Source organism: Leptidea sinapis, chromosome 23 (genome assembly GCF_905404315.1).
Source record: "Leptidea sinapis chromosome 23, ilLepSina1.1, whole genome shotgun sequence".
Classification (NCBI taxonomy): domain Eukaryota; kingdom Metazoa; phylum Arthropoda; class Insecta; order Lepidoptera; family Pieridae; genus Leptidea; species Leptidea sinapis.
The window spans coordinates 9,315,690-9,342,813 of record NC_066287.1 but is presented as its reverse complement, the minus strand read 5'-3'; the positions used below and the strand labels follow the sequence as shown (position 1 = coordinate 9,342,813).

Here is a 27,124-nt window from a genome sequence, read left to right as displayed (position 1 = left end):
GCCAAATTGTTTTATATGAAGTAACTTATAAGTGTTAAAAATAATTTTTTCAAAAATTTTACTAAGGGTCGGCAACACCGAAACAGGGCGATAGTTATTCGGGTCAGAAGTGAGTCCCGATTTAAATATTGGTGTCATTTTACTATACTTCAGAAGGTCAGGAACACGCCATGTTCAATACAGCTATTAAAAACTAGTGCTAGATATGGTGCTATGACGTCAATAACAGAACTTGCAGATATGCCCCATATATCAGCAGTTTTTTTAATTTCTAAGGATCTGAAAGTTTAAATTATTTTTGCTGGGCTAACAACACTGAATTTGAAATTTTGTTTAGATTCCTTAACATTTTCCAAAAGAAGTGACTCGGCAACACTGGTGGAGGAGACAAGGGTGCTTGAGATGGAAACGGGAATGTCAGAAAAAAAATCTCAAAAGCAGAAGCTACTTCCTGCTCAGAGTGGATTTTTGTATTGTTTATTATTAGATTATATTCAGACTTGCAGTCTTTCGCTCTTCCAGATTTCAGATATAGATATATAAGTTCGAGCACTTTTTGCTTAAAGTGTTGGGAAAACCTCGCCTTAAGCTACATCCAATTTCTATTTAATACCTTTGATGTTTTACATGTCTAGATAGAGGCTCTTGTAACAGATTTGAACAAACCAGGTTTATTACTTCCTACCTGTGATGATAAAATGAAATATTACGATATTTCATTCCTTCATAAAACTTTTAGAAATGAAATTGATTGCCCTCCACTCTTGCAAACCTTCCATTTGAAAGTCCCACGCAGAATCCCCCGGCAAGCAACTCGCGGTCTTCTACACCAACCCATAGCCAGAACTAACCTACAGCAATTTTCCGCTATATCAAGGCTAACAATAATTTATAATTCTTGACTGTTTTCCAATGACAGCACTAGAGCATTATGCGGCATAATGCTCAACGTTGAGTGTTCTAACTACAGCAACGCTTCGCACAATCCAGCACTCTCAAAAGTACTGCTTTCGCGTGATGCGTAGAAACCAACTCAGTGGAAGAAAATTATCATCTGGTTTTTCTATAAGTTAGCATTGATCCAAATTTTATTTACTATCGGTAGTAATATTGTTTATTGTTGAAAAAATTTATACAACAGAAAAATACTTTTGTCAACAATTGCAATGGCTTGATCGAATCATTTAATGAAGCAGACTTTATAAATGTTTTCGTGGAAATGTACATATTTATCAAAAGGAAGAAGAAAACATCTTATTTTCTTATTAGATTGCTAACTCTACAAATATTTTTTTTCAACACTGAACTTAGTACACACGCACTCTGCTGGTGCATTTTAAAACTATTTCATGTTCCACTTAAGCATCAGCACAATTCGGCACTGAGTCACATTATGCTCTGTAATTGGAAAACTACCTTTATTAGCTAAGAGGTTGACATATTTCAAGATACATTACCCAAATTTAAACACGCATTAAGATTGTTAAGGCCTTAAATTATAAATTGTAATAACTGTGCACTAATAATACCGATGTTTATTATTTTAATACCTTTTTTATTCATAGTTTACCACTTTTGTTAAATATTATTAAGTTTTCATTTTGAATACTGATTTTTTTTTTAATTTTTACCTTCTTTTTTATTATTTTTTGATATGACTCCTGTAATAACTGTACATCTAATAATGTGTGTTTGAATAGATTTAAGTATTATTTTTTTGGTTGTAACAACTTTTGGTAGTTCTAATTAAATACAAAAAATAAAATATTACTTTTGTTTGAATGACAGCTATGTCACACACTCGCGATACGTTAGTCATTTTGTCTTAGTGTGCGTGCGTTGCTGAAAGTGTTATGTATAAATTATCTCTCGAATTCGCGCTTTTTCTTTAAAAAATTAGTAAATAAGACAATAAAATACTACGTTTTTAATATTTACATTACTAAGTCTATATTGCTGCAAGTAGGTAAGTACTAGTTAATTTGTTCAGACTCTAACCTCCAAATTATTATTTACTTTAATAAATTTAGTTTTTTTTTCATTCATTCCACCTTCGCACGACTCGCCACAAGTTAAGATATCATCCTCACCATCTGGATGTGTTGCGGTCCTCCACAGTGCGGTTTTCAAGGAGCTTCCACGTACTACAAAGCTGTGGAATGAGCTTCCCTGTGCGGTGTTTCCGGGACGATACGACATGGGTATGACCTTCAAAAAAAGTGCGTACACCTTCCTTAAAGGCCGGCAACGCTCTTGTGATTCCTCTGGTGTTGCAAGAGATTGTGGGCGGCGGTGATCACTTAACAACAGGTGACCCAACAGGTCAAAAAAAAAATATAGTTTTATAATTAAAATATTACCAATACGTAAATATAAACGGAAGTTAGTATTATGTTCCGCTTTCACTATTAAGAAAATGTTTAATACTTATGTAAGTACATAATTATCTAGTTAGTATAGATTGTTTTGTGCAATTATTAAAATATTTATAAATTAAATAAAAAAAAAATCAAATACCTATCTTCATTAAAATCAATCATTTTGACAGGAAGAAGAATAAATATGATAAATACAGCCTAGCAAAACTCTCAAAGAAAAAAGCGATTCACTCTATTGTATGAAACGTACTGCACGCTGATAAGATTGACAGATGACGCCTACAATCTTGATAAAAACGGAGATAGCCGAACTTAACTACGTTTTAAGCAACTGTTCGCTTTCAAACTTAGCCGGATTATACTTTGTCGCCAATCGCCTAAGTTTCGTTTCATACTAAATTTCAATTTTTACTTAGGCCGTCACGCCTCTTATTACGTAGTATTTACATCCTCTTTGGATAAATAACTGGAAACAACATTTTTCTGTGATTCTATTTTTGAAATGAAACCTTTTTGATTTCATTAAAACCAGCCAGATACAAATAGTACATCCAAAGAGATTTTATAACATTGTTTAGATACATACAGTTCACCTAACCCTTAATATAGATATCTACTATTTATATACATATCTAGATGAACATAACTTTAACCGTAAGTGCCTACATTAAATTTAATGAAACTGCAGCAAAATGGTTTTTATAGCTCTTATCATTTCTATGTAGATTCCGACATTGCCAATGATTGACCATTAAAAATATTCTCATGTCGAAATTTAAAGTCGTTTAACAACATAATATTTAATAGCGATATTAAATACATACCATAGTTGCCATTACTGTTATTACAGTAATTTACGACCGTTCAAATGTTTATTGCACATTTGAGAATTCTACAAAATATATCCATTCATGCCTTTATGAGGCTAGGATTTGTTTTTAAAAATAAACGAATGTTGACCGGCACTATAAGATTTCAGCATGCCAAATTTTATTAAATTATTTGCGTTGTTGTTTAGTAAGCTATTTTAGTTAGTAACGGTTTTAACTGTCCCAGGAAAACTCTTTAATTTTCCGAGATGAAAAGTATCTAAGATGTTGTACGGGGATGTATGGTACCATAATTAAAATTCAATCAAATCCGTCCAACAATTTCAGAGATTAGCCCGTACAAAGAGAAAGAGAAACGCAAAAATCGGGACTTGTTTTATTTGTCTTCTTACACCCCTGACTCAGTTTTGAGCATTTCTTATAGTACTGAAATTCGATTTCTACAGTTTTATTATAAGTAGGTAAATAGATATCGGCTTTAGTCACGGTTGGTTAAAACTTAGTATCCCGTAACACGAATTATGAGAAAAAAATATTTTAATTGATTGAGCTTTTGTCCACGATTATAATGCTATCATTACTACTACTCTAATTACAATGTAATGCACCGTTCCAGAGAAAAATCATTATAAACTAACCTCAAATTATGACATTTTTAAGGGCTGGGACATTTTTATCGGGAGCAAAGAAAGGGAAACGCCTAGAATTCGTTTCTGGCGCTCGCCGGCCACTGCCGCGGCCCGATACGCTCGGCTTTTGCGTTGTTTTAATTGTTCTAACCAACCAATTTTTATAAATTGTAGTTGATAGAGATTTAGTCCATGATTATAGTGCTACTAATCTTATTACAAGGTAATGAAAAGTTTTCAATAAAATAACGAAAATAAAAAAATTATAACCTCTAAACGGCTAAAACCCTAGTTAGTAAATGTTTCACGAAAATTTTAATAATTTAAGAGACAATTTGTCATTTTTTTTACAATGAAGTAAGACTGATTTTATCTTTGTTGTAAAAACAGAAACGATAAATATAATGTAGATAAGATATATATATATGTATATCTGTCAGTTAAATTAATTGTTCAGGCTTTAGTTTTTGTTAATGTTAGTTGTAAGTCAAAATATGCCCGTTGCCCTAGATGCTGGATTCGTAATCCTTATCAGCAGAACGCGTGGATTAGCCTCGGAAACAATACGTAATGTTGAAAATTTCACTATTGTTTCATTTCAACGGAAGCGTGAGACACAAGTATGACAGATAGTTTGCATGTTGTACTCGTTACAATGGATAGTAGGGCGGCGTGTACGAGAAGATTAACGCCGACTACTGCAAGTAGCCGAGCGTGAACTGTTGACGAGAACAAGCCCGAAACATTTGAGAGACAGTTAAGAATTGCGTGATGTTAAATTGTTTCCTTATGTTTTAGAGTTCGATTCTGAGAAAACGTTAGCGACAATTTGTTATTTTTTAAAGTCCATCACTTCTAGTATTAATCGCTCAACCTGAGAAGCCTCAACCCAATAGTTTAACAAAGATATAGAGATATCAAGGTTTACGCCACTCGAACGGTTGGCTCAGTGGTAGAGCGCTCACATGGAACGCAAGAGGTCGCGGATTCGAGTCCCGTTCATATTTTTTTAAATCTAATTTGTATAATTAGCAATAATATTATCCAAATGTTAGTATTTCTTGAATGTTATTTCCTCTAAGTTATGTCTTATACAGTCTAGTTTCAGAATTTGGCGAGTCAACAACTCCTGGAGTTGCTTCGTGTAGACGCAAAACACCTGTCAAATGTGAAAGCTAAGATAATATACACGCCTATATATTGCTGCAAGACAACAGATGAAAACAGGCCAGGCTTATAACTGTTGTGTGCGTGGCAAGCGATTACATTCGCAATTTCTATGTCACTTTGTGTTAGTGTAATACACGCACATTGCTCAAGGTTAACAGTCAACCTCAAATTTTTTCGACGTTTTCACAGATGTCACAATCTATGTTGACGTATGATCTGAGGGTGAAAGACATAACTTAGCGACAAAAGAAAAACACACCTGAACAGAATATTTTCTTCCCAATCTTTAAATTTAAGATGAAAGATTTTCATTTCGTCAAACTATAGAATGCGAGCTTTCCAAACTGACTTGCAATAGGCAAGTCAGTTTAGCCTAATAGAGGCATCTGGTAAATATTAATTTATTAGACCATTACTTTATCTAGCCTATGACAATTTGCTATTTTATTAGTACATTGTGAAACAAGCCCTTAGTCTTGCAAGTCTAAACATATCACAGTCGGCTATTTGATGTACAAAGCTTCGACGTAAATCAGACTTAATTTTATAACCCATATGGTCTAGTTTTAAGCAACTTCATTTCTGCTGACCTTGTTCTCATACAAATAATGCCAAGACTTATTTTATTCATTATAGCTGGTGTTGAGTAAATGTATATATATGTATTCAAGAGACAGTAGTAGAAGCAGACACCGTTGTCACCGAAACGTGACTGACAAGTCGTCGAACGACCTCCATTACCTTGGACAAGACAAGTTTGCAGGCATCCGGACTTTCGGAGCGTTTTAATATACAAGGGACAGTTAGTTAATTATAGCTTGCTTATTTACATTTGTACTTGTATTAAGTGGTATAATTTTTGAATTTGTTGTGAAATGATTGGTTTGAAAGACAATGCAGGGTGCTATCGCGGTACCGTTAGCAGTCGAGTAGCAGAGAGGTAGCCGACTAGCAGTCGAGTTTTAACACCAGACAAAGAAAATATAATTCTTATAGAAGAACAACTCTAAGCTCTTTTCGATAATTATTTAATTCGATCATTTCTATTACTCTCTTGACAACATAATGGATTTGTAAATGCGCGCGCGCGGGTGAAATATTCGTAGCACGCATACAGCGTATTTTTAATACTAACAAAAGCATATAATTAATATATTCGATTTCTTCTAAAATTGTATGTAATCTTATATTTACTGAATGATCTTAGTGATCCTGTTGCGGATACAATGCAAAAGTTACAAAAAAAATTGTACGGTCATCGGTACTTTATAACGTGTAGAAATTATTTAAGTCGATGTACGAAGATGATTCGGTATACGTCTTTGCTCGGGTGTAATCGGCGTGCGGTGCAAATGTGGGCGAGAGCGAGCGCCAGGCGAACGCAGTCAGTCAGAGTAGAACTATCGAGCGAGGCGGTTGTGTCTCCCGCGCATGCCGGGTTCACCACGTTCTTATTACGTACGCGCATGCCGGGTTCACCACGTTCTTATTACGTAATCTATTAAAGCTATGTAGTAACGTAAAAACTGTGAAGTGAAACTTTCGCGTTAAATGTCCACAATAATGGACAACCACGAAAATCCTGACCATGTGACCGCCATGTTAAAATTATATTATAGTTACACAGGCTAAAATAATAAGTTTATAAAGAGAACTTGGAGAACTTGTATTAAACATTTGATTTTTTTTTATTCTTGATTATGTAATGTATGTTCATAGGCACATAAGTGAATTTGCTAGAAACTGTCATAACCATAATGTTAACACCAGGAACAGATATAATTTTATAATGCCTACTACTCGGCTAAGTCAAGTTACTGAGACTTTTGTGGGGCGATGTATATGCTTTTACAACAAGATCCCAGAAAATGTTCAAAACAAAAGTATTACGTTATTCAAAAGAATTGTTAAAAAATGTTTGTGTGGTAAAGATTACTATAACATAAATAAATGACTTTCTTAATGATACCACAGATTGGGGATGGAGCGACCGCCCTCAGGCTATGAAATAATAAGTTTAATTATACAATATTACTTTGTAAACATATTTTTTGATTTAAAAAAAAAGCCCGCTGAGTTTATTGCACCCATTCTTCTCAGGCCTGAGGCATTTTGGAATGGGTGGTAGTTTTTGACTTTCAATAAGTGATGTCACATCCTATTTTGAATTAAAAGTATTTGAATTTGAATATTTGAATGAAGTAGGGACCTGCAGTCATACAATAGGCGGTCAAGAATGACCGATTGCCAACTAACAGGTAAACGGCAGGTGTATTATTTGTGGCAGTGTAAAAGTTATTTGATATCGTGGTTGCAACATTATATCGCTGTAACCGGAGATTCGCGAGATTGTTCACTTTTTATTGCTTCACTTAACTATTTAGAATTAATTTATACTTTGTACAAATGTAACTTACAGTTATTGTTTAAGATAACATTCATTACACGAGTGAAAACCCGTGTAACCTTTAAATTATATATAAATTACGGGAACCACAGTAATCTGTACATAAAGTTTTATTTTCTTACGCCTGCATGAGAAATGAGAATACATAGACATCTAAACAATTTGTTATTTTTTTAAAGTGATAACCCTCACTTCTGGGATAAAATTTGAAATCAAAATTTATGAACCATGCAGGACTCCAACTCGGTACCTCTCGCGTTCCGAGCGAGCGCTCTTCAACTGAGCCGTTCGTGTGACGTATTGTTGATAAATTTAGTGTGTCATGTTCACTCGTCATCCTTTTAAATTTCATTTGTGTACTACATAGACATGTATTTTTGCTTAGATCATTTATACGTCTAGATAGACTGTTGTTGTAAATGAGGTTGACTGTTAACCTTTATTTTGAGCAAGCCTCGCACACTAACACATAGTGACATACAAATCGAGTGTGTGAGACGTAGCTTGTCACGCACACTAAAGTAATAAACCTGGCCTGTTTTCATCGGTTGTCTAACAGCAAGAGAGTCTATCTAGCCGTATAAATTATCTAAGTACATATTTATGTATTTAACATTATCATTTTATTAAAATATCCGATTTAATTGAAGTTTTCGCACGAGTCAAGTATCGACAAAAATACAATATTTTCATTACATGCGGCTGTCTGTATTACTAAAAAATATTTTTAAATACAGAGAATTCGTACAATAGTTTAAAATAACTTAATAAGATCTCGCTCTTAGATCTCCGCTACGCTCCAACTAGATACCGCACTACCTAAGAACAATAGGCTTTTTATTGCGGCAACTATTAGATGCTTGTGTGAGTGGCATCTTGACACTCAATGGCATCTTTCAAATTTTGTAACATACGCTTTACGCAACCACACAATCCTTTTTTCATTTATATAAGGAAGGCTACTCAGGTGACCTGTACGCTGTTCTCTTTTGTTCTCCTCTTCTATAGAAAAATATGAAGTAGAAAACCGAAAACACATTGGTACGTGGCAGGTGAGACTTCCGTGGTGAGAGTCAACTGTGCTTGATATATATACATTCATAATAAATATATAACTCGTCTTATATAACACTTTTTACGATGTATTACATACTTTTATGATGCATCGTTAAATGCTATAGACGCATTAAAGATTACAACGATTAATAAATAATTTTATGTTGAGCAGGTCTTATAAGAGGTTTAACTCTTATAAAATACCGGTAATCTATACGTACAGGTAAGTTAAAAGATATATAGGTAAACAGTATAATTATAAACCTAAACAATATGTTATGTTTTTAAAGTGATATCCCTCACTTCTAAGATTAATACACAAATAAAATTTGAAAAACAAAATTTATAATAATTATAATAATAATAATAAACTTTATTGGCAACATAATTACACTGCTAAAATAGGCCATAGTTTATAATATAATAACTTTATTAAACAAGTAATTTTAACATAAAATATTAGATTAAAATTATAAGTTAACCAAAATTATAAACTTAAACTATAAAAACCACTAAAAAATAATTAAAACAGACCTAGTAAAATTAAAATAAATAAAACAATTAGATTGAGGAGCAGTGCAATCACTTTAGTATTGCCAATCGGAGGCCCACTCAGTATACGTCGAGCCTTCAGAGACTCGACACTGATTTTCAGTAGGCGCCGTGTTACGCAGCACGGACAGCGACTGCGGTATACAAATACTTCCTACATCTTCAATTACAATTTAAATACATATTTCTACACTAAAAGCAAACTATAACTAATATGACACTATCTGATGTTTATAAATTTTTATAACATAACCACAGTCACAGTTTATTGTTGAAAAATGTAAACTTCGCGGACACAGGGTATAAAGGGAATAAGAAGAAAGAAATTTAATGAATGATGCGGGATTCGAACCCACAACCTGAGACGAGATTCGAACCACAACAAAACAAACAGAGTTTTATAACGAGGCGGTACTCGAACGGTTAGCTCAGTTGGTTAGAGCACCGGCACGGAACGCCGGAGGTCGTGGGTTCGAATACCGCATAGTTCATAAAAAATTTTTTTCAAATTTTATTTGTGTATTATAAACCTAATTTATCTTTTGTGAATAAATTAATTGTTACTAAAATATAGTATCTATATACCGTATCTATACAATTTTGTACTAACGAAAACGTTAAGGTAGTAAGTATGTACTTTTGTACATTCTTTTTTCTAACTAGAAGTTTTGAAATATCTTAAGGAAAAAGAATTTCATTTTTCATTTAAGTAAATTTTTTACCCAAAAATGAAAATCTTGCCAAACTTTAATAGCATGTTCACAAGTAATATGTATGTAAGTATGTAATATACAAAAGTGAAAACGGCTTACATAAACTCTCCTAAACTACTATATAAGTAAGTTGTAGGAGAAATAATTAACAAAAAAAAAACAACCGACTGAATTGAGAACCTCCTCCGTTTTAGAGGTTCGTTTAAAAGGAGAATTTTATTAATTACTAGCTGACCCAGCAAACGTTGTATTGCCGGTATTAAAATCGCGATACAAAAGTAACTGTTGATCGTAGATGAGTGAAAATTTGAAGTTGTATGTATTTTTTAATGCTGACTCATAATCAAACAAAATAAAAAAAATGTCAATGAAATTAAAAAAAAAAATTGGCGTGGACCACCTTTAACTTTTAGGGGGATGAAAAATAGATGTTGTCCGATTCTCAGACCTACCCAATATGCACTCAAAATTTCAAGCCGTTTCGAAGGAGTTTCACTACAAACACCGCGACATGAGAATTTTATATATTAGAAGTACCCTTGTCAAAATCTTGCTAAGCTTTAGTAATTGTGTAAATATGTATACTTATGTAGGTATTATAAGTTCCTACTAATATATTGTTTACTTTAAACTAAATTAAAGAGAAATTGAATTGATTAACAATAGCATAATTTAAGAAATGTATAACCATATTGAATCAAATATCTAACCATATAAATTCTGAGAATTTTATGATAGATAAAAAAATATTTTAGTTAAAAGTGGGAGGCACCACAACGGCGCCCTTTTCTGCCGTGAAGCAGTAAATATTATTGTTTTTCGGTCTGAAGGGCGCCTTAGCTAGTGAAATTACTGGGCGAATGCGAGCGCAGTTGTAGTACCGCTCTGAATTTTTGAGATTATCAAGAATCCTGAGCGGCACTGCATTGTAATGGGCAGCGCGTATCAATTACCAACAGCTGAACGTCCTGTTCGTTTCGTCCCTTATTTTCATACAAAAAATGTTTTTAACTGACAAAATTTTATATATATTTAATAAGCAAAATAATATATCTCGAAATAGAAACATATTATAAATTAGAGTTATTAAACGCTAGCCGCAAAACTGACCTCTAAAGACATTTATTTTCTATTACGAACATGAACATATTGATTCAACTTGCAACTTGAATAAAACTAAGCTTTCTGTGTGATTGTTCAGACAAAACAAATGATCGAACAAAGAGGTACGGCAAGAAGATTTATCTAGACCAAATGATCTAGACTGGAAAATAGAAAACTAAAGAAAGAAACGTATAAACAATTTCATACTAAAATATCAGTATGTTTTAGAAGCCTTTGAGTGAGAGCTTTTTCTTTCATATTAATCATACACCTGTGTTTCTAATGTCCATTTCCTGCAATATTATTTGTTTTGACAAAATTTACTACCATGTCAATAAAACTTTTGTTAAAAATAACACATTACTGAAATGGAAGATCGAAGCCATCTTGTGCAGGTATTGTTTGCCTAAAAGGTGACTCCGGCTTGTTGTGAACTTGTTGTGAACTTATATTTTTAAGAGAATTCAATTATTATTAATATTATTAAAATAGTCTCGGTATATTATAAACTTATTTGTTTATTCGTCATAGAATAACAAAATACATTAATATATTATTACATGAGATAAAGGTGGGCTTATCTTCAACACTTCATACCAAAACTTAAAATCTGTATTGTTAATTACGAATTTCGTAGAAGCTCAATTATTATAATATATATATCGTATTCTCTGTTCTTGTAATAAAATATTATCACGGTAGAACTGTCAAACTTTGTGTCGAGAATTTTTCTCATAGAATTATGTATGTATAAATAATATTTAAAATTTAAAAAATGTATCTCCTCAAGTTGGATCAAACTTTGTGTCGAGAATTTTTCTCATAGAATAATGTATGTATAAATAATATTTAAAATTTAAAAAATGTATCTCCTCAAGTTGGATCAAACTTTGTGTCGAGAATTTTTCTCATAGAATTATGTATGTATAAATAATATTTAAAATTTAAAAAATGTATCTCCTCAAGTTGGATCAAACTTTGTGTCGAGAATTTTTCTCATAGAATTATGTATGTATAAATAATATTTAAAATTTAAAAAATGTATCTCCTCAAGTTGGATCAAACTTTGTGTCGAGAATTTTTCTCATAGAATTATGTATGTATAAATAATATTTAAAATTTAAAAAATGTATCTCCTCAAGTTGGATCAAACTTTGTGTCGAGAATTTTTCTCATAGAATTATGTATGTATAAATAATATTTAAAATTTAAAAAATGTATCTCCTCAAGTTGGATCAAACTTTGTGTCGAGAATTTTTCTCATAGAATTATGTATGTATAAATAATATTTAAAATTTAAAAAATGTATCTCCTCAAGTTGGATCAAACTTTGTGTTGAGAATTTTTCTCATAGAATTATGTATGTATAAATAATATTTAAAATTTAAAAAATGTATCTCCTCAAGTTGGATCAAACTTTGTGTCGAGAATTTTTCTCATAGAATTATGTATGTATAAATAATATTTAAAATTTAAAAAATGTATCTCCTCAAGTTGGATCAAACTTTGTGTCGAGAATTTTTCTCATAGAATTATGTATGTATAAATAATATTTAAAATTTAAAAAATGTATCTCCTCAAGTTGGATCAAACTTACAGTGTGCAAAATTTAATCAAAATGGATTCATTAGTTTAGGAGTTCATCGCGGACAACAACATGACACAAAATTTTTATATATATAGACTAGCCGTTCCCGCCCGCTTCGTTAAAACGTTGCAATTCGAAAAATAACCATCTAGGATAAATTTCGCATCGAATGGTGGTAGTTTTATATCGATACGATCAGTGGTTTAGGCTTGAAAGAGCCTCAAACAAAGACCATTTTCACTATATATATAGATAGATAAAAGATAGCTGATGTAAGCATATTCAAATCAAAATCACTTTATTCATGTCGGTCACGGAATAGACACTTTTGAATGTCAAATGTTTACTTTTCTTTTTACATTAACCGCCAGTTTTAGTTTAAAGTGATGCAACAAAAATACTCAAACGTAAAATAGTCAATGCCTTACACGAGTAAGTCAAAAAAGTAAATGTAAATTTATACAAAACAAAAGTTATTGAGTACAGTAGCTGCATCATCTACACACACCGAAAATAAAAGTATTTTGCGAGCATATTATTCAAAATATACACGACTCACGCAGTTTTGATGACTCTGTAAATTGACGTCTTTAAAATTATGTGACTTGTCAAATTGTCCACAGTTGATTACGTGAAAAGGAAAGTGTTAGTTTTCACGAGTTACGAGTACACATAATGTGTACATAGCAAGATTTGTGAACACGTAACATAGTTTTAATTATGTTTAAACAATATTGCCTCCAGCACTAGAAATCTTATTTCTTTTTTTTTGTTGTGACAATAAGGGATGAGACGAGCAAGACAGCTGATGGTAACTGATACGCCCTGCCCTTTACAATGCAGTGCCGCTAACGAATATTGAAAAAACCCAAGAATTCTGAGCGGCACTACAATTATTGTTCTTGTCACCTTGAGACATAAGATGTTAAGTCTCATTTGCCGAGTAATTTCACTAGCTACGGCGCTCTTTAGACCGAAACACAGTAATGCTTACACATAATGCTTCACATACACCAGTGTATATTATGACAAGTCCATTTGTTGAGAGAAAAACAGGTTGCAGGTTCAATATGCGCTAAGATCACTTATATTTATATAATTATAAGGGTATATGTACTGTTATTTTATCCTTTCCGTACGTTAGGTTACACAAATAAAATTTGAAAAACAAAATTTTATGAACGATTCGGGACTCGAACCCACGACCTCCAGCTTTCCGTATTAATCCTAGAAGTGAGGGTTTTAAAAAAAACATAACATATTGCTTAGGTTACACGTACACCTGCGATTTATCTGGTAACCTAGACCCTGGTTTCACCTTCTCTTCCATGAAAATAAATAATAGTTAAAACAAACTAAATAACACGCTTTTATAGAAACCCAAACTAAAAACAGAAATAATCTTTTTTTTAGTTTGGGTTTATAAGTAACGTATAGTTTGATTTTATAAAAAAATATATTTTATTGTAAAAAGCATTAGGTGTGAAATATAAGTGACAGGAAAGGTAAGTTGATCAGTTCTGGCACAACCACTAGTCAAAAATATAAGGGCAGTGAAGATTTCGGTCTTAGTAAGTTTATAATTATACTAGCTGACCCGGCAAACGTTGTTTTGCCATATAAAGTATAATTCACGCGATAGTTTTATAAGTAATAAAATATTGCCTATATTATAGCCTGTACATCATTTTGTTCTATGGTCAATAGTTTTTGCAGCGCACGCAAATATAGGTTTTCGATTTTATACCTTGTGTTACAAAATAGCAATTTTATTACGGATCCCTAATTTTGAATGGATGGACTACCCAACACTGAAAGAATCATTCAAATCGGACCAGTAGTACCAGAGATTAGCGCGTTCAAACAAACACTGCAGCTTTATAATATTAGTATAGATGAAATTATACAAAGACGATATAAAATATAACAGCAGCCGATAAATGATGACGTAATCGGCGTTCTTTCACATTTTTTTTTAAATTTACAGTTGTAATGAATGTTCAATGAATAAATCCGAGGTCCCTAGCCATTCACAAGTTCATTTTCGTATACGTGAATCTCGTTATTACTCGAAGTAAGGTATGCTTTGCAGACATTAAAATAACATATAATAAAGCGCCATTTATTACTTAATGTTATAACACCTTATAAGAAGGTAATTTAAAAGATACGTTGGTTATTTATTGAATTATAATGGGACAATTGGCGAACAGACTTAGTTTTGAAGCATACACGGTTAAAAAGATTAGACAATTAACTGACATAGATACAGCGCGACTATACTTTAGTTATTTCCATAATATTATGTCCTATATTGCTATGGGCATCGCTGCCGATATTAATACAATACTTGTGCTGCAGAAGAGGGCATTTCACGCTATCAATAATTAGGTCCTAAAGAATCATTGAGAGCAAAATTTAAAGAAATAAACATCTTGACTGTTGCTTACATGTCAAAACCGTAACATTAACACTAGTTATAAATACAAACTTATAATACCTACTATCCGGCTAAGTTGAGTTAGTAAGTCTTTTGTCGGGCGATGTATATGCTTTTACAACAAGATCCCAGAAAATGTTCAAAACAAATGCATTACAAAATTCAATCGAATTGTTAAAAACGTTTGTGGTAAAGGTTACTATAACATAAATGGCTGAAGTTACTATAACATGAATGAATGAATAGAGCAACCGCCCTCAGGCTTATTAATGAAAAGTTTAATTGTACGATGTTACTTTGAAACCATATTTTGTATGAAAAAACAGAAGCCCACTGAGTTTGCTGCGCCCGTTCCTCTCAGGTATGAGGCATACTTTTTGGAACGGGTGCTTGTATGTTGACTTTTAATAAGTAATATCATATTCTATTTTGAATAAAAATATTTCAATTTAAATTATTTCATTTAATATTCGACCCTAAACGTATCAAGATTGTTCGAATAAATATAAGTATGAAACATTAGCTGAGTTCTCTTTAGATTTAAGAACACTGAGACCGATATATTTAAAGAGTACTTAGACTTTGCTCAGACTTTACTTACGTAAAACTTAGCTGAGTGTGATAAAATGCGAACTTGGCTTTTGCATTCGGTTGTCCTAGCTTAAGCTCAGCTTAATTTAAAACTTAATCAAGGATTACGCTTAGCTTAACCGTCGGACTTGCCTCTGTTTGTGGCTTATATGATCAAGGTTTTTTAAGTACTTTTTGAAGTACTTACAAACATAATAATATCAAAAAATCAAAATATTGAGACATAGATAATATTAATATTGAACGTATTTGAAAATAATTTTTTATTTAGGGTGAAAACAACAGTAGAAAAGAGTCGAGAATGTTCGTGTGGAAAAAATAACAATCGAATTGAGAACCTCCTCCTCTGTGAAGTCGTATAAAAAGGGATATGAAAGAAGGAATTGTTAATTCATCTTTATTGGATTTAGTTTGATAACAGCTCTTCTGAATAAACAGTAATAATCATGCAAGATTTAACATAAATTCGATTATATTTGTTTGTAACAGAACAATTTAAGCATGAAGAGGATACTTCCGTTACACGCAGGATATATGGATCATTAACCAGTAACAGGGGTGATTCTTTATTGAAGGGCGCGTATTGATTGCTATGCAATATCGGGATCTATACAAAAGACTTCAACGCACAATTTTCAATGTCATAGACCTTTTAAATATAAGCCAGGTCATTAGAACGTTGCAAACGATAGATTGTTTCAATACGTGTTTGTGGATATTGCAGTAATTTGAAGTAAAGTTGCAATATTTATGACAGTTCGATTAAGTTGTTGTTAAGTAATGTAAGTTTTTAGACGCTTGACATGAAATATAATACAATAGATATCATTTTAAATCGGTGTAATATCAATTACCTAGTGGTTTTACTCAATATAATATTGTAAATCATCCATAAGCATCTTTAAAATTTTATTTTTAGTTTAATGGTTAGTACAGAACAAATACATAACATTTTTATCAGATAAGAAACACGAAAATCACCCAGGCTTATCGGGGTACAGGGAGCCATTAATTACATGAAACCTATTTTATTTCAGGAAGTATCTTTTGATTTTTGTGGTCTTTATACATTAATTGTAGCTCTATGGCCAGTTCGTTAATGTAATCTGGTATTAGGTAATTGACAGTTCTCTTCCGATATTCATTATTAATTTTTGTTAAGAATTTGTTTGAATAGAAGGTAGTTTTTTTAATTTTCCGGAGACAAACTGATTACAATTTAAAAAAAAAAGCATCGTCAGTTAATGCCGTCAATTTAATTAATCAAAATATTGAAATTTCTGTGTCATTCGAGCAATATTATCTCAATTAACACGTCTAGCTTTCTAAAATCACATTAAACAGGAATCATGTAATCGGTATTTTGCAGACACCTTAGAAGTCTCAAAGTTTATTTGCATTAATTAATGAAAGTGTCACATCTTTCTGTATCGTTTGCATCTGTTTAAAAATAATCTTTTGTAAATCCCGTTCTTCTCGGGTATGAGGCATACTAGAGGGGTAGTTTTAATAAATGATTTTAAATCCTATTTTGAATAAAATATTTCAATTTGAATCACGTTTTAACTTAATCATAACTTAAATAAACTAGATTATTTTTATTCAATTACAATTAAGTTACATGACATGTTGAAAGTTTCAATGCAATTAAAATAGAAATATTTATTTCTATTTTATTGTGACGATAGTTTGTGGTACAGAATATAGATTTTCAAAGTATTCTGGTACAAAGAGGTCTTAAAACTCAATGACGTGTCTTAAGCCTCACCCACGTACATAATGGATGAGGGGAGAACAATTCCTTTTGTGTATGCAAATTTATTCACTTATTTGAGACACAGACCTTATCGATACGGAAATACTCCCTCGCTGGCAGCTATCTAGGACACTATAGGAAAGTAACCACAACACTTAAAATCACGCACAACCCACAAATTTCACTCACTCGACTGTTCTTCAAAAAAAGATCAGAGAGTTTGTTTACTTATACTAGTATATATAAGGATATTTATTGCGGTAATGCATTTTGTTTTAGACACATCATTGTGCAGAACCTTGTAAAACGATATTCGAATGTGAACTGTTGAGTAGTGTTGAGTGTGCGCAAGCGATCTGCCCGCGCCTAGCCGGGTGACGTCACGCAGGTATTCAAAATGGCGGCTGGAATTCGAGAGCCTACACATTACACAGTACTGACTTACTGAGTACTGACGGCACGTAGGTAGTAAGCAAACTGGCTTATTACGGGTCATGTTAATTACAGCTTTTACCTGCTAAGTTTAAACTTAACATAATTAATAACGTTTTTACGCTTAAGCTGTTAACTAATTCATTCATTAATTTGTCTTGCGAAATGTCAGAAGAAATTTGCCCATTAGTGCAGCCCGGTGAATTTTTTGCACTCAAATAGTAGGAGAGTAATGAGTGTTGGCCTTTTCTATTTCATTCTTACGCTGGGCTTAATTAAGCCTGTTAATGTACTGGGTATGAATAGAGAGAAAACACTATCCTTAAAAAAAAATTATGTAAACCAGTAAAGCCTAATATTGCAGAACCAAGAACATGACATCTGTAGTATTCTAGATTTTATAAAAATGTACAAGATCGGTTGACATTCAATTGTTTACTGGTTCGGATTTAAAAGTAAAGATATATTGAAAATTAGAAGAATTTTCAATGCTAGTTTTAGAGTGAAACTGGCGCAGCAGAAACAGCTGTCAATATCAATGCTGTGAGAAGAGGGCTATTCGTGCTATTTACGAGTATAACCTTTTTAAAATTTTAAGGAAATAAAGATTTTAACTGTTATCTCACAATAATATATTCTTGATTTTGGTAGAAACTGTGATAGTCATAATGTTAACCACAGAAACAAATATAGTCTAGTTATGTCTACAATTCGAATAAGTCGAACAGATAATATACAGAAAAAAACTTACATAATGATAGCATAGATTGGAAATGCAGCGACCGCCCTCAGGCTATTTAAATTTTGCTAAACGAAATTATACTCTGAGAAAATTTCATTTTAAAAAAAGAAGGAGTCCGCTGAGTTTATGTCGTCCATTGTTCTCAGGTCTTAAGCATTTTGTTTTGAAGTTTTCGAATGAGTGACAGTTTTTGCTATTCAATACGTGATTTTGAAACTTATTTAGAATAAAAATATTTGAATTTGTGTTTAGCGTAGCGGGCGAGGATCGAACCCGAGGCACTGTGATGTGAGTCAAACGTTCTACCTATTGGACCACTGACGCTACAGATTTAGAAAACCCCGAAACCCTTATCGCCAGGCATAGCCTCAACCGAACAAGATTATTGCTCGATTTAGACAATTTTATAACATGGTAAAAAAATCTTTTCAAGAACCATTCCAGGTGGCATAAATGTTTAATAGATAATGAGGTAATTATTCCATTAAATAATTTTCCTTATAATAAATTTATTTTTCAGTACAAATCGGCAATTTCATTCTTGGCATTAACTTATTGTTTAACACAGCTTTTCATATATTTTTTTGTTATTTAATTTTTAAATGATTTTTTTATGTAAATGTTATTATTATTAATTATTTCATAATAGTAATCATACAATAATTTTAATAGTGCAAGTGTTGAGTTTATTCACCTTATGAGGACACCTACAAAAAAGCGCGTACATAACTAATTCTTTAAAGGCCGGCAACGCTCCTGTGATTCCTCTGGTTCTCTGTATTACAAGAGAATGTGGGCTTTTCCATATATAAAGTTCTTTTTAAATAAACTTGTACATTTGAAATTGACATAAAATGTTTGGAAATATAATTTTTACATCATTTCTTATCATGGAGCGTTATAAAATAGAAATCGTGGGTAATTAGATTTTTCTTATGAATTTGGAGATTAACGTGTTAACTTCACATTCGTAAGAATTTCCTTAAGGCTTCTTTCCAATTTTTACACATGATGTTTTCTAAGCACGCTGTAGACCCAAATTTATTCACAACAAAACAACGTTTATAACTACATTACTATAGATTACATGAAGTAATAACTATCACTACAAGGAACTGTACCAAATAGCTAAGCTGATCCGATGGCCGAAATAGCTGCCAGTGCTTGGGTTTCCAGAGGCATTATTGAGACGCGGAGATGTTGCTTTGCTCATTCTCAGCGGCTCTGAGCCCTACGGGCCAAGTGTCTCGACACCAATGGCACAAACATGTAAGACCCACTGAGACCGATATATTTCCGACGCTTGCTGTCTTCAGCAGTCGAAGCAGCAGCTCCAACATCAACTGGAGTGGTTTGTGCATGAAAAGGTGTGAAGAGTGTCAACGCAAATCGCGTCCCACACCAGCGCCTTTCTTCGTGCCCAAGCCACTAGGGTCAATCCATCACGACGCTTGCCATCGCAACGATCTGGCAAATATTGAAGGCGGCAAATGCCATGTGCATGACTTCATTACATTTTCAGTAGTTTCTAAATCTTTGGTAATCTAGAAATCCCTTTGTCAAGCATAATACTTATTCAAATTTAATTTGTACTAAAATTCATGGAAGATGCGGGACTCGAACCCGTGCCTCTCGGATTTCGGTCGAGCGGTTCGCCCAACTGAGCCAACCGTCCGCGTGACGCATCAACCGAAATTTTGGTGTCTTGTTAAACTCTCAGGTAGAGGCTCCATCTACAGGATCTAAATTACCGTTGGTAATACATATTACCTCACAAGTAGAAGGACGAAGTAACGATCAACTTATTTTCTACTTTCTTATTGCAACCTTATGGGTGTCTACAATTTGCAAAATAAAGAAGATAACATTATTTGGTCTTCCCGAAAGTCTCTTCAAGTTGATCTCATTTTTCGCATAATCATCCTTATTTAACCAATTAACTCTTAAAGCTCGATTAACCTTTTCTATAAAAAAAATCGCTTAATTTCTCATTTTGTTACGTGATTTCGTCCTAATTCATTGATTTCATTTTCTCGCTTAATTGCAAACCCTGCATACTTACAAAACTAATTTCAATACTTATTCGTCTTTTAACATTTCGGACTTAAATCATTTGATTATGTAATTAAAAAATAAATTATAATTTAGATTTTCCACTTACTTTGATCGTTGAATGGCCACATTGATTGGAAAGCTCCAATTTAGAAAAATTGTTGACACTTAAGCAGTGAAAACACAATTTTGTCTGCTCTCTACTAATAGGCAGTTTGATTTAAGTTTCTCTTTCATAATAGACTCACTCGACATACTCAATTGCAATAAATAATATCTATGATTGGAAGAGAGATTTTAAATTCTGCAAGAGTTGATTATCAATTTTTTCAGAATGGTTGTTTTCACGTTCAAGTAAAAGTACTCATTAAAAAATCGTAAATACCTTATGTTGTTGAAATGTAGCATTAAGTTGTAGTAAGGGCACAGAACTATCATGAATACAATCTTTAATTTTTTACTATAAATTTATCCGATTTTGTCGAATTTTATTTTGCTTTATTGCGCTAATCTATGGAGCTATCTGACAGTTTGAAATATTTATACCGATACCAAAACTCATAAGGGTTGTTATGGCACATATTTTTGTTACAAGTCTTAGGTAGTTTGATGAAATGATATCTATAAATCGCATTAATCTTAATCGTCATAAATAAATATGTATTTATTTATTACTAAATCGTAACAAAAATAGGTAAATTGATTTATTCACCCAAAAAAAAAACTGTTGGGTAGTCAAAGATCAACAATGAGCTTCACTAGTGGAATTCCTATATTTATCATAAAATTCGGTATCGCAAATACTTTGGTATAATAATCTAAAAAAGCATATCGATTTATGATGAAAGACTTTTTTTGAATCATGTTTATTTTTTTTATTTATTTATTTAAGCAAACTTTACAGCATTTCTATTCTACAGATTAATTCTATAAACTGTATACATGTATTGCCTTTAACAGAGTTTGGCAGATTAAATTATAATGAAATAATAACGCTAACAAATAAATAGTAAGTAATTATATATAATAAAGAAGAAAAAGTCCTGAATAATGTGTGCTTGTGATACATGATTATTAAACAGATATGTATAAAGTGTGTATGAATATGTGAGAGTATTATGAGTTGTGAGTAGTGTGTAGTGTTCAGTCTAATGGGCATCGTTCTCAGCTTGGGACGTGTGCTCGATCACTGAGTTAATAAATTTATTACGGCTGATGAAAAAAATGTCAATATCTTTAAATTTTTTTTCGTATAAATTTACTATCCTGTGCAAAACAGAATGTCTGCCATAGTTAGTACGCGGTTGGCCAACGTCGAAAAGACGTCTACTCCGTGTATGTGCTGTACTGTATGTTAAATTAACAATTATGATAGTACTAAAGTATCAATTAATAAATGTACAAATTATTTTCATTCCCGACTCGTGGTCACACCAGTTTGTCACACGAGTGTGACTTCTAGTAATTTTTTATCATCGTCGTCACACCAAGGGTACAGTTATACAGGGTTTTACATTATACAACAGGGTGTACTGTTGGTAATTGATATAAGTGATGTGTCTATTTCCATTCTCATGATCTCGACATTCTCGATAGTTTAGATAACGAATAACATTTTCCGTCCACTATGGACGGAAAATGTTTTTTCCTCGTCTTCACACCACGGGTTATACCACACCTTTTATATTTTAACGTTAGTGATGTGATAAGTACAATCTGCCAAAATAGGGAAGATGCTTCATGTTAAGCCAGTAATTCTTCCTGTACATTAAAAAATCTTTTACTTTGCCAACCGCGACACTCAAATCTTTAGCTTAATTTTTTATGTAATCCTTCAGTGATGAATTCTGGAGGCACGAGAGGTAGCACTGTGCATAAACCAACGACGCGGGACTCGAACCCGCGACCTCTCGGTTTTTGCGCTCTTTTGATCTGAGCCAACCGTTAGAGTACGCATGAGTAGTAAATTTTAGTTACAAATTTAATTTGTATAATTAATTCCAGAAGTTGAGGGTTCACTTTAGTATAACAAATTGTTATAAATGGTTTCAAAAATATATGATGGATTCTAAAAAACCTATTTTTTCAATCATCAAATACGCCAAAAAGCAACGTGAACTGAAACAACAATGAGAGAGAGTGACGTCACGACTCAGTAATCATCGCCGTGTCGATTTGTTGTGTTGCGCGTTTTCATTAATATCTGACGCGTGACGTCACAATGGGTCACCTGCATTACATTTACAAGCGCTTTTGTTCATAATTCGAAATAGATTGATGAAATCCAATACTAACCGTAACAGCATACCTTATTGTGCAAATAAATTAATAGGAATTACAAATGGGATTAGTTAATCGATCAGCAAAATGTATAATAATATTCTATCAAGAAATAGAAAAAAAATATGTTTATTTACAACTGTGCAAAAGAGCCTCCCACTGGTAAGTAACTAGTACAAGGACAAAGGTATATTATATAATAACACTCATACCTGGTACATGTTCATTGTTGAAGGTGACCCTTACGGAGTGAGGACGAGCCACTCGCGGCGTGAAGGCTGCCATGTATCGGTTGCCTCCCAGAGACCGTACGGAGCTGGCTACGAGAGTCCCGTTGCCACCAGATACTTCAAGCTCTAATTGACCAGGACCTGCCGTACTAGCGTCCACTGTGCCAAGATTTCATCAAAGTTATTTATATTTTACTTTTGACAGGTGGCCGTTGGGGCAGTAAAGTCCTCGAATGGCGACCACGTACCGGAAGACGCAGTGTTCGTAGGCCTCCCTCAAGATGGACCGACAATCTGGTCAAGATTGCCGGAATAAGTTGGATGAGGGCAGCGCAGCACCGATCGTCGTGGAAATCTTTGGGGGAGGCCTTTGTCCAGCAGTGGACGTCTTCTGGCTGATGCTGAACCTTAACTACTCAGAGCATTCCCTGTGATAAATATGGTAGAAGAACCAAAGAGAACCCACATCTTACACATCGTTAACGATTCAAGATGATTGGAGGCGAATTGATCGTCGATGATTCAAGTCTCTCTTCTTTATATGCGGTCAATAATGTGTTTCGGTTTTAAATGGTGGGTGCAGTAGGTACAATGAGATTGGAACATTAACTTTCAGATCATATGATTACTATAATGGGAAGATGTTGCTACTTTTGCTGTAGCTGCCATTTGAACCACTGCTAGTTGCGTCATTGATACCGATAAGAATTCTGTTATACACCATTAAAGTTATATGGATAACTAAGAGGTAACAGAAACTTACTCACATATTAAGTGCTTTACTTAAATATACTGATGTCAAATATTAGCACCACACTCTAGTTATCTTCTATGAATTCTAGATAAATTCCTATATTATATTGTAGAAAGTGGAAAGATGGGAGGGTGGAGCTGTCTATAAAAGGCGATGTCTCACTGGCGACGGATATTCCATAGGGAGTGCCGCTTGCGCTTCTATCTCCCCAAGAGAAGGTCGCCTTCGATGAAGGCTAAGAGGGCACTTGCCCAAAGCCAACCTCAGGTGGTATTTAGTGAGGTTTTTACGTGAGTCCCACATAACCAATGCAGACTTAGGTTGCGTTCGTATGCATGCTGACCATTCACCATGTCCTTCCCGTCGTTATCCCGGTGGGTAGCCTTTTTCCTTTATCTGGGCCCAAAAAAGAAATGGCCACGGGTGACTTTACTTCAACCGTTGACGAGTTAGGACGTTACTCTGTCCAATTTTCATTCGAAAATTAAATTATCTCATTATTATTAGAAACTTAGCATATTTATTAATATCATAATTTATTTTGGCATTATATTATTTAGATTTTCAGTTTAATTATTTAGATGTTTACATTGATTGTGGATTTTTGATAGGTATTATTAAAATTTGTTATAAAAAAATAACGGGTTGTACCCCGGGAGTGCAGGCAGAAGTGATCGTGTACGGGCACAAGGCGCTTCTCGCCAAACTTCCATCATTTGGGCTTCCCGAGAGCTTATGCAATTGGACCTCCAGCTTCCTCACTAAGCGCAGCATTCAGGTCGTTTTCGACGGTCATTGCTCGAATCCCAAGCCCGTGAACGCTGGAGTGCCCCAAGGCTGTGTGCTATCTCCCACATGTTTCTTCTGCATATCAATGATATGTTGGACACCTCCAACAAACATTGATATGCAAACGACAGCACGTGCGATGCCATATACACGGGCCATGCAGGTCTCTCTCGGGAAATCATCAACCAGTGCCGGGAGGAACTTGTGTCTTCTATCGAGTCCTCTCTTGAGACTCAAGTTTGCGTGTTTGCTACTAAAAAATCTCGATTTGTCGTATCACCGCTCTTTGACAACACTTCCCTTACAGCCTCGCCTAGTATTGGAATTCTTGGTCTCGATTGCCAATTTCGCGGCCATCTGGAGATCAAAGCCAAATTGGCAGAAGAAAAAACGAATCAAAGAAACTGGACGTCATAAATAGAGCACGGCAATACTTCCAGCCGGCCCACATTCTAGCGCTGTACAAAGCGCAGGTCCCGCCACATATGGAGTATTGCTGTCTTCTATGATCTGGCGCACCCCTGTATCAGCTCGATCAATTTAACCGCGTGCAACGCAGAGCAGCTCGAATTGTCGGGGACCCGGTGCCCGGCTGGATCACTTGGCGTTGCGTAGAGACATCGCTTCATTGTCCTCTACCGCATTTATCATGGGGAGTGTTCTGAAGAGCTGTTACACCTGAATACTGCCGCCGAATTCCACTATCGCACAACACGCCACAAGTTAGGATATCATCCCCACCATCTGGACGTGTGAACGAGCGTACGGGTCACCTGATGTTAAGTGATCAGCGCCGCACACATTCTCTTGCAACACCAGAGGCATCACAGGAGCCTTGCCGGCCTTTAAGGAAGGTATACGCGCTTTTTTTTGAAGTTACCCATGTCGTATCACGCTAAGAAAATATCCGCGCAGCACAATAACGCAATGAAATGATGTAAAAAGGATAGTATGATTAAAACAATAAGAAGAAAGAAGATAGCTAGTGTCTGTCGCTTGCAGATATGAGTTAACATTTTTTTTTACAGAAGAGGAGGACAAACGAACGTACGGGTCATACCTGACGTAAAGTGATCACCACCGCCCATTATCTTGCAACAACCAATCACAGGAGCGTTTCCGGCCTTTTAGTAAAGTGTAGATACGCGAAAGTACCCCTGCCGTATCGTCCTGGAAATAACGCTCAAGGAAATTCATTCCAGAGTTTGGTTGTACAACGTACTATCTGTCAAGATTCGTCCCAATTAGGACGCTTTAGAGTCACGCGATGTGCGCTCTACAGGCGCGCCCACAACCATTCTTTTTCAATATATTATATCATTGCTTAAGTATTTATAGAATACTTTCATATAAATAACAATAGCAATGGACTTGATATAAAACTTCCTCAAAAGCTTCCAGTAGATATAAATTGAACGCCAAATTTCGTGTAAGCTCGCAGGCGTTTAATTAACTAGACTAATTCCAAGAGAAAAATATGTTAACACCAAAATGTTCCGCATTAATTGGAGAGGAAATTTATTAAACAACAGAAAACGTCTGGCCCTTTAATTACCTATAAACTCAACAGGTTTGCCAACTGCTCCTTTGTACGTTGGCTTTATTAGTACTTCTTTACCTCCTCTATAGCTATCCCTTTCAATTATTCTGGAACAAATGAAATATTCATATGATGAAAATGATTGGCTCGTATAGTTTAAAGTAGAATTGTTTGAAGTGAAAATGGAATAGTTCATTTTGAAATAGAAAATGAAATACCTCATTCTGAAATATCAGGAATACATATTTTAAGATAATATTAAAGTGTCCGTATTTTCTTGCAAAGCAGTTTTATACATCCAAATGTTTTAAGTTTTCTTAAGTGTTATGTGTATATTTGAGTCAATATGTCCTGAGGATGCCTCGTGCAGAGGCGAAACACGGGTTCAAATTGTTTAAAGACAAATATTGGCGGCATTAACACTTAAGAAAACTTAAAACATTTTTTTATGGAATAGGAGGACAAACGAGCGTACGGATCACCTGCTGTTAAGTGAGTGATCACTGGTGGTGACACCACCCACAAACTCTTGCAACACCAGAGGAATCACAGGAGCGTTGCCGGCCTTTAAGAAAATTGTACGCGCTTTTTTCAAGGTATCCGTGTCGTATCGTCCCGGTAACACCATAATAAACATTTGGATAATTATGGATTTCCGCAAAATAATGCCTTTTTCAATAAAGTTTTATACATGTTTGTTTATGCATACTGCGGGCACAAAGAGTAGGGCAGTTGGTTGGGATAGTAAAATCTTATACAGGAATATTGTTGGTACAAAAATATAGATCTACCCTACAAATATATTTTTAATTGAATTAAACTAACATCAATTGGAATAAGTAGAAAAAAACTTATTTCTGTAGATTTGAACAACAATTATTGAATTAGCCTAAATTTACATCAATTATTATTCAAAAATCAATGCTAAATGAAATAAATCATGCTTTAACTATTGAATAAAAACAAATCCGCAATGTATCATAAGTAGTACCTAAACCACATTGAGGTTATAGACTGCAGGTAAAATGCTCAAGCTGGCAACGTCGCTTTTTTGTATTGTCAATTCGTAAAAAAATATAATGTATAATATA

At 33.9% G+C, this 27,124-nt stretch overlaps 1 protein-coding gene across 1 annotated transcript in view; it reads right to left on the bottom strand.

Moving 5' to 3' along the window:
* LOC126971192 (filamin-C) overlaps positions 1–27,124 on the bottom strand; it is a 162,298-nt gene that overhangs the window by 36,694 nt on the left and 98,480 nt on the right. The window contains exons 19-20 of the mRNA XM_050817355.1: positions 26,049–26,140; positions 22,933–23,109 (exon numbers count right to left, since the gene is read on the bottom strand). Of these exons, the coding sequence (XP_050673312.1) occupies positions 22,933–23,109; positions 26,049–26,140 (269 nt within the window). The remainder of the gene's footprint in view (positions 1–22,932; positions 23,110–26,048; positions 26,141–27,124) is intronic.